Raw genomic sequence first — 12662 nt, 5'->3', positions numbered from 1 at the left:
CTTTTATCATTTGAGAGAGAATTTATTAACAATTAATTCGGAACATACTAAGAAAAAAATTCTACGACTTAGAAGGGGCACATAGTTTAAAGGACCTTTGTTTTAAGTCATTACTTAATCACGTTTACTCCTCTTTGAATTTTACGAATTCAGTTGCAAGATCAATAAATTAGAAATTCCCAGAATTTGATGTTTAGAATAGTTGCCCTCATCGTTTTTTGTCTTATAGCTATTACTGGGCATTTCCAATACTAAATTGACTCTAACATTAATGTTCGGTGTTATTTTGTTGAAGAAGATACAGTTTTGTTTGCATATAATGTTTGGTGCTTTATTTATCCTGTTCTAATGAAAGTGTTTTCAGCTTCATTGGCTTTAATGTACGGTGTAATAATAACATTGACTCGTTACAGGCGTTGAACAATAAACAATATGACAAGATGGAGACTTTTATTTAGTGCAAAACAAATCATTAAACTTTAACAAAGTCAACTTGTTTTACTGGATAGAAATTTAAGATTATCATGCAAAACTCAAACATATCCATCATCCAAAATACAATGGAACAAGTATTTCTGCTCGTTTTTTTTTCTCTCACATTAATGTAAATACGATGTGTCGTTGATACCACTTTCCAAGCTGTGAAGTTAACTGCTGTATTTCTTTCTAATTAAAAAATGACAGTTTCTTCCTATAACTGAAAAAGACAGTTTTAATCGTTTTGCGTTACCGATGAGTAAATTAAAGTAAGCACGGACGCAAGATAATTTCAATATATTATATGTAAATAGAAATTGACACCTTCTCCCGAAATCTGTTAAAAATAGCTATAAAGTCGGTTGGTTCGTATAAAGCAATATTAAAGGTTCAATTAACGTTTCGATTTTTGTTTTGTCCTTTGTCAAAATAATGAGATTATTACTGATATGAAGAAACTAGAGGCTCTTTAGGAGCATGTGGCGCTCACCTTAGTTTATGTGCACATTCAATTAAGGAAAAGAACACCCTCTAACATTGAAGTCTAGAATTGAATTCGTGACAAAAATCATTGTTTTTATCTTGTATATGTTGATTATTTATTTCCTTTAATTTCTTTAGTTTCTCTAGACTATATTGACCAAGAACTAAGTCCGAGTGTCAATATTATCTAACAGGTCTTTCAGATTGTATGCAACATTTAGCAAAACCACGAATCAAATATCCACGAAAAGACAAGTTTTCGGCATTAAAAGAAAATTGGTACCAACAAAAATAAATGAACTCACAGTATATTTTTTTACTCTTTGTTCAAAACACAAAATAAAGTAAAAGCATACAACTATGACCTCTTCCATTTATCATACTTCATATATAGATATCAGAAGATGTGGTATGAGTGCCGATGAGACAAATCTCCATCCAAGTCACAATTTGTAAAAGTAAACCATTATAGGTCAAAGAACGGTATTCAACACTGAGCCTTGGCTCACACCGAACAGAAAACTATAAGGGTCCCAATTTACTAGTGTTAAACCTTTCAAACGGGAAAACCAACAGTCTAATTTATATAAATTAACGAGAAACAAAAAACGCTTATGAACCACATCAACAAAAGACAACCACCGAACATCAGGTTTCTGATTTATGACAGGTGCAAACAAATTCAGCGGGTTTAAACGTTTTGATAGGTATCAACCTTCAGTTTAACATGAAACAATAGTGTAACATCCATGTTCGAAAATTAAGTTTCTTTTATAACAAACAGACAGTTTTGAAAAAATAAATGATTATCCACACTGATTATTTAAAGCCATTTTATGTATAGGGAAGTCTATAAGACTTATACGTGCTGTTATTTATTATTTATTCGACGGTAACGATATACAAAATAATAAAATCTAGAAAATTTTAATACTTTATAATCTTCTAGTATGACATAATAGTGAGAGATCTTTTTCAAGAAAAGGAAAAACAAAATTCACGAAGTTAAGAATAAGCATCCAGTAAAATGTTTTATATCAATTTTAGATACAATTTTATTGTCATTACTCATATAATCCTGTTTTTTTTCGAGGAATATTGTCCTCTTTAAAATACCTGTGAAATTGAAACAAAGAATAATATATAAATCTGACCTGTTTGATCATATTTTCTTATCGTACCTTTTTTACGGATTTTAGTTGATGATAAACGAGATACTAGTTATTGTAGGCTTAAGCTTAATCGTAATCTTTACTCGTTTACTATTACAGCTTATTAACGAGAGAAAAATAATGAATTTAGTTTACGCTTAAGATCCTTGGTATTTCAATGGTTTTTAGTTACATTGTCTCATTTTCTCACTTTTATAATAGTTACCATTTAAACAGTGTTTGAACAGTGTTGTAGACTCCAATTGTCTATAACTGTAATAGGATATAATAAATAATGATAGCTTCTACATCACTTGGTCTTTTGTTGAGAGTTGTCGCATTGGTAATCATACCACATCTTCTTATCGTTTGGTTGTGATAATATTATTGTGGCTGCGAAAATTCGTGCAATCTCGGTGATTCTTTTAGTTTAAAATTGTTTAAAGATAATTGAACATTGGTTAATTACTGTTGAGAGAATTCTACACTTTAATGTACTTTTTTTACTTTAAAATCGTATGATGGTTAACGTGCATGCATGAAGGTTGAAACGAATTCTGTATATCATACCTAGCTTAGATATTATAGCTTCAGATTGTTTTCAATTACATATTTTTCACTTTTTGTACGGATACTTGAAATATATCTAATAATCATCTATATCTAAATGTAGCGATGTGTATGTAACGTAACGGTACCCAAATTGCACCGAGTACCCAAATTGCACCTATTTAGCAAAACTAGCAGCGAAAACCTTATAAGATTTCCTAGAGACTAAACAATTTGTATTTTTATGATTTGATTCTAAGCACATCTTTCAACATAGGTAAAACTATTTATATATGCACAAAACGTTCACAGTATTTATCAACAGATGAAGTATTTACTGAAAAAGCAAAATGTACTGGAAAGTCGCATGCGACGTCATCAAAACGTCATCTTTTAAAAATGAGCAAATACAATATGTTACAAGTATCCATTTAAAAAATAATAAAGAGTAAGCATGGACTAATTTCCAATTGTTCAAAATATTTGAAGAAATTAAACAAAAGCTCTGTTATTATACTTTTGACGATGTGAATTTAAGCATGGATGCAATTTGGGTACTCCTCATTTCAGAATCATTGATGGTTTGGAGGTCAGTTTAGACCAATTTTTCTTTGATTCCATATGGAATAAAAGTCAAATTGTTGAACCTTTATAATAAAGAAGGATACGGCTACAAAATAAACACAGAATGGACATTTTAATATTTATCATAAAAAAAATGTAGATGAAAAAACTGTCAAAATAGGTGCAATTTGGGTACCGTCACGTTACACTTATAAGTGTGTTTTTCTACTTTAAATCTAATTCCATACCAATAGTATACACAATATTAATTTTACTTTAAAATATGTAAAATATCTTACATCACTAGGATCACAACTAGTCCAAGGAACAGCATGCCTACTGTCAATATAATAGCAGTTACTGTCCCTTTAAATCCTCCTTGAAATTCAACGTATAACAAATGATACAAGGTTTGTATAAAATAGTGTATATCAATTATAGTCCAAGTACTTTTTCAATAAAAATTGATTAGAAAAATGTTTTCAATTATAAACATTTTCCAAGTTTCGATTCGTAAATTATAGAAGCAACACGACGGGTGCCACATGTGGAGCAGGATCTGCTTACCCTTCCGGAGCACCTGAGATCACCCCTAGTTTTTGGTGGGGTTCGTGTTGTTTATTCTTTAGTTTTCTATGTTGTGGCATGTGTACTATTGTTTTTCTGTTTGTCTTTTTCATTTTCAGCCATGGCGTTGTCAGTTTGTTTTAGATTTATGAGTTTGACTGTCCCTTTGGTATCTTTCGTCCCTCTTTTATATATGATTTTTAATAATTTTTGTCACCATCAGATTTACTCACTTTTACATAATGCGCTACGTATTCAACAAATCACAAATTCTTCTATTTTTGAATTTAAAATACACTATATTTATTTGGTTGTTCTTTGGTTGAATGCATAAATTATATATTTTTTCAGAGAAGTCAAACAATAGATACACTACAGTTAAGAAAAACATATTTTATCAAAATCAGCTTTGTTATCTTGAACTTACCTTTTTCGGAAGAGTTGACTTCAGACTGATTTGTTTTCAACACTGCCTGTGTTGTAAAGTCAACATTATTTAGAAATGATATTTTAGAAATAACTGTGCCATAACTATCACCTGAAAAGGTCGAATATTTTTCTTAGTAATTTTACAAGATTCCTTACGGCAATGTTAACCATTATTGGCGGATATATCATGCTCGTTAAAATAAATATTCGATTTTCTTAAATGAGAAAAACAAAAAACTGAGAAACTTTTAACTAAAAATAAAATGTGATAAAAATCTTTTACATTTTAGTCGTGTTTCGAATTTCGCAACCGATTCAAATTTGACAACAACTATTAACTATGTTGACATTAATTTTCTTGCTAAGGAGACTTTGGCTACTTTCAGATGATAAAATAGTTATAAAAAATCAGGTGAATGGTTTTTTGGAAAAAAAACGTCAAAGATACTATATCGAGTGGATATATAAAACATACACAATTCGAAGACACCCTTCTAATTAATATAACACGTAAGTGAAAAACAAAACAAAAGTTTTCAAAACACGACATATAAAACTAAATAATGAGCATCACAATTCACACCACAAACGAAACGATGCAAGAAATCCAGGATTGGTATTAATTTTCATGCCCCAATTGGAACGCATCATGATATCATGTCGTAATTATGTCGTTAAATTTGAATTCCTAACAGGCTGCATAGGTAGTAATGAATGTGTAAGCAATAATAAAGTAACCTTTTTGGACTTAAAGGAATTTAATACAATTGTCGTTTTCTAAAACTTGTACTGGTTCGTTGTATCTTTCATCTTGTTGAAAAATATTCATTTTTGAACAAATCCATTATAACTAATCATCACACAGCATAAAAATCGACATTTTTTCTATAATTTAATGATATTAAATCGGCATATTTATTGTTAATTTAAGCATTTTGTGTGATAATAAAAATAATGTTTAAAACACATTTCTTTTTAAATCATACTGTAAAAAAGTTTCATTTTAAGTATCGAAATGTGACACAAGCGATTATTTTGATCCCTACTGGAAGGCCTCTGACAGACTTAGCGAGCGTAAAATCCTCGCATCGATAGTAGCCGATGAGAAACGTATTAAATGTACATGATCCGGTATTTTATAAAAACATAATCATTACGGTTGTCAACATTGGTATGGGACAACTTCTATCTATATATATGAATATTTTTGAAGATAAATGTCTTTTGTGGATGATAAAACGACAATACAAGTAAAGTTAGGTCTTTCTAGATGTATATATATCAAATGGTTTTTTTAGGATTATAAGATAAATACCTTCTGAACACATAAATGGATACTTTTCTCTACAATCAGTTTTTGTCAGGTGTTCATAATTTCCCGTTCTATTTCGGTATCTGGTGTAAAGCATACAGTGTCGAACAAAGCTGTCAGGAGCTAAGAAACAAAAATACGCAAAGGGTTACTACAAAGGCAACAGTAGTAAACCGTTATTCAAAAGTAAATTTGAAAGTAACAAATATTTTTTTCCTCATAAAATGTAAGGGTTAACTTTTATAACCATCACGAACACATCTGGTAAATTATTTATCAGCTATAATTAGTGACAATGGACGTCCGTTATACTAATAATCTTGTATCAAATCCAACACCACTGATAATAAATTTCAAAGAATAGATCGGATACTCTTGTATACGTCAACAATAACTAGAGGCTCTTAAGAGCCTGTGTCGCTCACCTTGGTCTATGTGCATATTAAACAAAGGACACAGATGGATTCATGACAAAATTATGTTTGGTGATGGTGATGTGTTTGAAGTTCTCACAAATAACTGTACGCTATTGCTACTTACAATTATCTCTATCTATAATGAACTTTGCGCATTAGTAACAGAGGAGATTATTTTAAAAATTTTAATTTTTTTAAAAATTATTGAAAATTGTTAAAAATTGACTATAAAGGGCAATAACTCCTTAAGGGGTCAACTGACCATTTTGGTCATGTTACTTATTTGTAGATCTTACTTTGTTGAACATTATTGCTGTTTACAGTTTATCTTTATAATAGTATTCAAGATGATAACCAAAAACGGCAAAATGTCTGTAAAAATTACCAATTGGGGGACAGCAACCCAACAACCGGTTGTCCAATTCATCTGAAAATTTCAGGGCAGATAGATATTGACTTGATAAACAATTTAATACCTGTTCAGATTTGCCCTAATGCTTTAGTATTTTACCCCTATGTTCTATTGTAAGCCATGGCGGCCATCTTGGTTGCTTGGCCGGGTCACTAGACACATTTTTTTTTATACTAGATACCCCAATGATGATTGTAACCAGTGACAAAGTTTGGTTAAATTTGGCTCAGTAGTTTCAGAGGAGAAGATTTTTGTAAAAGTTAACGACTAAGGACGACTGACGCCAAGTGATGAGAAAAGCTCGCTTGGCCCTGTGGGCCAGATGACCTAAAAATGTATACGTACCAATATTCGTAGAATTAATCCAGTAGTTTGTATTGACTTCCATTTCTTTGATTGCGTGACCAAGTTCCGTCATATTTAATAAGTCAACAGGAATACCCCTTTTGCATGTTCCTTTAAGGGTATTGTTGGATCCAATTTGAAAATGTTTTGAAGTTCCGGTGACTAGGAAATCTGTTAAAAAAGTATAGTCCATGAATGAATATATGTTCATACCAAGTTTTGATGTGTATATCTGTTAGATTTCTTTCTATGTTTGCTTCATGACTGTGGCAATGAATTAAATAAGTGTGGATGCAAGGTTTGTTTTGGGAAATGAGCGAAATTTTAATTGACGTCGGGTTTATGTTGGCAGAATAATAAACAAAATAATGGATTATAACTAATAATGATGGCCATTTATAACACAAATACTAAAAATACTAAAAACAAAATTGCGAAAAAAAGTTCACCAAATACATATGTTATGCCGAAGGGTAAATCTGATTGTTTCAAATAACTTCATATTTTGATATGAGCGTCACAAATGAGTCTTATGTAGACGAAACGCGCGTCTGGCGAATTTAATTATAATCCTGGTACCTTTGATAACTATTTACACCACTGGGTCGATGCCACTGCTGGTGAACGTTTCGTCCCCGAGAATATCACCAGCCCCAGTAGTCAACACTTCGGTGTTGACATGAATATCAATAATGTGGTCATTTTTATAAATTTCCTGTTTACAAAACTTTGAATTTTTCGAAAAACTAAGGATTTTCTTTTCCCAGGCATAGATTACCTTAGCGGTATTTGGCACAACTTTTTGGAATTTTGGATTTTCAATGCTCTTCAACTTTGTACTAGTTTGGCTTTATAAATATTTTGATATGAGCGTCACTGATGAGTCTTATGTAGACAAAACGCGCGTCTGGCGTACTTAATTATAATCCTGGTACCTTTGATAACTATATTCATTCTATAATCAGTCAAATTACAGACAATTATTGTATCGATGGTGTTTCACGTCAACACAGAAGTCATACATGTAACTACTGGGATTGTGATATTATCGGGAACGGAAACGTCCAACAGAGGGGGCACCATTTGGTCGTTGCAAAACACACCAAATGACTCAGCAAAGATATCCTAGATTATTAGTTGGGTCATTTGTGCTTTCAAATGTGAAGGCAAGGTACGTAGCAAAAAAATAAAATTGCATCAAAATTAATTTAATTTGGAGTGTAATTATTTAGACGGAAATAAGATATTCAAGTGTATATATCGACTTGCAAAAATAACCTAATTAAACATATTTTATGAAACACGCTTTATGTTCTATTCTACATCAAATGTATATCCTATTTGAATATATACCAACCATTCTTACACAACCCTTCATAATGTTCGCTCTTCGGAATTTGCTCAATGTATAAACTTTCACAGAAACCTGTTATAAAGGAAAAAATTAGCTATTGAAAACAGAAATTGTGCATAAATTGTAATTTAGCAAATACCATTTTAAAGGTAAAAAGACATTTAATGTTGACAAGTAAACGGAGAAAATAAAAACTCAGAGCATGATAATTATTGTACGTACTGTTTTAGAACCCAAACCGTCAAAGGTATTTATCAGTTGATAAGAAATGTTCTAAAGTGTAATCATAACAAAAGTGCCTAACTTTGAATAAAATTCAATACGGAAAACCCCTAATCAAATGGCAAAATCAAATGCTCAAATTCATCAACTGTTATATTACTTACTTAGTACTTGTTTTTGTAGGTAGAACATTGTGGATTAAACCTGGTGTATAGTTATTTAAACTTCTCACTCGTAACAGTCGAATCAAATTCCATTGTATTGACAACGATGTGCGAACAAAACAAATAAATGTAAAAGGTAAATGTCTAAAATAGCGATATAGCAAGCACCATTGTGCAATAACTTTAATCCTTATTAAAACAAACAAATATGTCAACAAAGAAAAAAAGGGAATTAAAAACCAATTTTTCAGAGAACAATTAAAGGTCTTTCCACCTCGATAATAAGAATGAAATTTAAAAAACGATGTAAGAAAATGTCACTCCGTGTTGATGTAATGTGGTAAATCAAACTGATATAAAAAAATTAATTTAATAGGTTTAAGCAGAAGACTTTAATTGTTTAATAATGAACTAGAATTTTTTTTAGCAAAGGTCAATATCTAGAACGTCCAATTTACTTTTGACCTTGACATCAATTTTGAGGTCATTTGTCAGTGATCTCAAATCAAAAGATCCCAGGTCAATCACTTGTATGGTTGTGGAGAAATACTGATTACAAATACATAAGGGGCGAAAACTTCTATAAAGATTAACCAAAACTCTTCGTCTTAAATAGGTTGAAGTTGCGTCTTATTGTAAACAGTTATTTGGCAAACACATCATATAATTTACTGAAACAGTTTCTTTTGAATAAGGATAACAAGCAAAAGTAAATTGATAACATGACCTTGACCTTCGACCTTGATCTCAATTACAAGGTCATAGATCAGTGAACTCGAATCAAAAGACCCCAAGTCAATCACTTGTATGGTTGTGGAGAAATACTGATTTAAAATACAAAAGGGGAAAAAACTTCTATAAGGGTTAACCAAAACTCTTCGACTTAAATAAGTTGAAGTTGAGCCTTTTTGTAAACAGTTATTTGGCACAGACATCATATCATTTACTGTCACAGTTTCTTTGGAATAACGATAACAAGCAAAATTCAAAATTTATTACATGACCTTGTCCTTTGACTTTGACCTCAATTTCCTTCAAAGGGACCAAGGACTTCATATCAAAAGACTGTACGCCTCTACGACTTATAACGTAGAAATGTATCCAACAAATCGACTATCGTAAATTTTCAAAGGCAAATAACTCCAATAAAAGAGGGACGAAAGATACAAAGGGACAGTCAAACTCATAAATCTAAAACAAACTGACAACGCCATGGCTAAAAATGAAAAAGACAAACAAAAAACAGCACACATGACACAAAATAGAAAACTAAAGAATAAACAACACGAACCCTCATTGTCAATTTCTAGATGTAAGTCAAGATATGAGGCCGACTTAACTGTGGTATCCTTTATCTCTAGCTCGATTGGATAGATGCGTTCCACATAGTCACCAAATTTAGAATTATTTAGTGAAAGAACATCATCTATATAGCGGAAAGTAGAGTTAAAGGATATTGCTAACTTCTTATCTTTCTTCCTAAGAAGTTCCTGCATGAAGTCAGCCTCATAATAATAAAGAAACAAGTCGGCAAGTAGAGGGGCACAGTTTGTTCCCATTGGCATGCCGACAGTCTGTTGAAAAACACGTCCTCCGAACGTAACAAATATGTTGTCTATCAAGAAATCAAGCATCTTGATAATATCAGTTTTAGAGAACGTTTTGTTTGAATCAGAATGGTAAAGTAGGATTTATCCCTCCATAAGACAAGATACTTGTATCTACGTTGGCCATTCTTTTTTATAAAGCAAAGAAATACCAACTCTTTCAATTTTTCTCTTAGTTTGGAATGTGGAATACTAGTGTAAAGAGTAGAAAAGTTAAATGTTTTAATACTGTTACAAGATGAAAGAGAGTTAAATTGTATGTACTCTAAAGGATCTTTGGAATTTTTAAGTATCCACATCTGATTCACGCCCCCTAGAATAGGCAGTTTTACAATAACTTTGAAGCCCGTCTTTGATTGCTGATAAAATGGATGTTGATAATTTAGAAAGAGGTTTCGTGGAGCACTTGGAAGACCCAGCAATATACCGTTGTTTGTAAGGACACTTATGTAGTTTAGGTATCCAATACAGTTCTTCATCTTTGGTTAAAATCCCAAAGGAACACAGAACAGACCTATGATTATCCAGGATTTCCTCTTTGGTAAGTGTCGTGAGGGTATATGTTGAGTTTCCAAGTGAATTGTCAATACCTAATTCGTTTATCAAGCAGTTAATGTAATGAGTTTTACACACAAAAACGATGTTGTTTGGGGCTTTATCTGCGGGGCAACAACATATTTGTCATTGAGGTAGGATAGGTGTTTTGCAACATTTGGGTCTTTAAAGATTGACGTAGCATGGGCATTGATAGACCAATTCAGTTTCTTAATTCTGGTTTGTATTAACGACCTCACTGCCTTAATCCATTCGGAAAGAATGTCTATGTCTTCCGTCTCGCGCTTAGCCCATTGCCTGGCATAGTCCTCAACTGAAACCATCAAGATTTTAAAGTTGTATTTCCAATTGATGGATTTAGGGTCACGATAATACGGACCTTTCTATACCACATTTCGTAGAGAAGTGTTATTAACAATGTTGAGGTCACCGGTAATAACGTGACCAGCAGGATTATATGTGAATTGACATCAATAAGATGTCTTCTGATCACTCAAGTCAAAATTAACCAAATCATTCTTAAAAGTAGACAAACAATATGGCGATAACAAGAAAAAGGGGACGCGTGGAGATAACTCCCATAAGAATAAGTGTTCGGTCACATAGGGTGAGTTTTCAAATCCCCATTACTGTACAACATCATTGGCCAAAAATCCATTCGATATGTCAAAAAAGCATCTCAGACGGCAGAAGAAGAAAAAAAACAGAAGAAAAACAAAAGGTCTTTCCACGAAAAATGGAAAGACCTAAATAGACAAACTACATTAGCAAAAACGAGGGACAAGAATACAAAAATTTACTGTTGCACAAAATGTAATGACGGGATGTTTAAGTATCGAGCAACGTCAAATGGATATTTCCAAATATAGGCTAGACTGTGCCAGTAATAATTTACAAATGCAAATAAAATATTAGAACACGTTTTTTGAGATTATGTACCTTTTCAACATAAATGTTTATTTCCTTACCTGTAGATATATTGCATCCTAAATTAAGATTATAATTTGCTGTCCATACTGATCGAATAGACCTGAAATGAGTTTCTTTATTTCGCTGGATTGACTTCAAAGGTGACAATATTTTGTTTTTTGTCTTACATTCGCGTCTTGCTTCATCCCATGACAACGGTGTCTCAACACCACCTAAATGAAAAATTATAAATAATAAAAAACAAAGTTATGATCAATTTTGTTAAATCTCAAAGTTTTGAATTATTCTTCAACTAAAGTATTTTTCATAAGTATGTTATTTCAAACTTGAATAGTTGAAGAATACTATTTTGATAAGTTAATGACCATATACTTGACGTCGTGTGACGTTTGCATGTTTTTTTTATTGATATACTATAACGACAGAACATTTCAGTGTTGTAGCTTTTGATTTCCCTCCTCACTTACCCGTGCTGGATTACACTTATGTAACCATGTCCTTACTCAAAATTTTTATATGAGAAAATGCAGACTGATTTTTTCGGCAACATGCTTGTGACAGATGGAAAAGACAACACTACATCGACCAAGAATAAAATTTCTTATATAGACAATGATTCTTTCTTTAATGTCAACTTGAGCTGTGAACAAAACGAAAAACGCTTTCGGAATTTATCTTCATCGGTAATGCCCAAACCCATGTAATTGCAAGTCAGAAATGCATTTGTATGTGGAAGTAGTCATTTGCAAGTTAATTGCAGAAAGTTGTATGCCTTTAGAAAATTAATAATATGCACTTACCTGTAATAGCTTGAAAATAGTAAAGAGCGATTAGAATTAACATAAACTTGACAGAGGCCATTAAAAAAAAATATGAATACTCAGTATTTCCAATTAACAGGACGGATACAAATAATAAATTTATCCAATACAATAATACATACACTTGAGTATATCACTTCCTGGGGAAGCGATGGTTCAATTGAAAAGAGAATTCCAAAAAAAATAAAAATAGGAAAATAACACTTGATATTCTTGCCTTCTAATTGCTTTTCTGGATTTGCCCTCATTCTGAACGGTTTTCTATGTTGTGTCATGTGTGCTGTTGTTTGTTTGTCTTTTTCAT

The 12662-nt window shown here is 31.9% G+C and overlaps 1 protein-coding gene and 1 long non-coding RNA gene across 2 annotated transcripts; both read right to left on the bottom strand.

Annotated features, from left to right (window-relative positions):
• Window positions 1-436: 436 nt before the first annotated feature.
• LOC139512472 (uncharacterized) lies at window positions 437-3610 on the bottom strand. The gene is made up of 2 exons (XR_011662269.1): window positions 3524-3610; window positions 437-697 (listed from the first exon to the last, which is right to left on the bottom strand). It is a non-coding gene; the product is annotated as an uncharacterized lncRNA (long non-coding RNA).
• Window positions 3611-3659: 49 nt separating this feature from the next.
• LOC139510924 (uncharacterized) lies at window positions 3660-12429 on the bottom strand. Its single transcript, XM_071297476.1, has 7 exons — window positions 12338-12429; window positions 11576-11749; window positions 8063-8131; window positions 6706-6876; window positions 5536-5655; window positions 4219-4329; window positions 3660-3673 (listed from the first exon to the last, which is right to left on the bottom strand). Exons 1-7 carry the CDS (start codon window positions 12396-12398, stop codon window positions 3660-3662), a joined length of 720 nt encoding a protein of 239 aa, XP_071153577.1. The 5' UTR covers window positions 12399-12429.
• Window positions 12430-12662: the final 233 nt, after the last annotated feature.

Source organism: Mytilus edulis, chromosome 2 (assembly GCF_963676685.1).
Source record: "Mytilus edulis chromosome 2, xbMytEdul2.2, whole genome shotgun sequence".
Lineage (NCBI taxonomy): Eukaryota > Metazoa > Mollusca > Bivalvia > Mytilida > Mytilidae > Mytilus > Mytilus edulis.
Note: the sequence above shows the minus strand (reverse complement) of the source record. Positions and strands in the feature narration are given on the sequence as shown.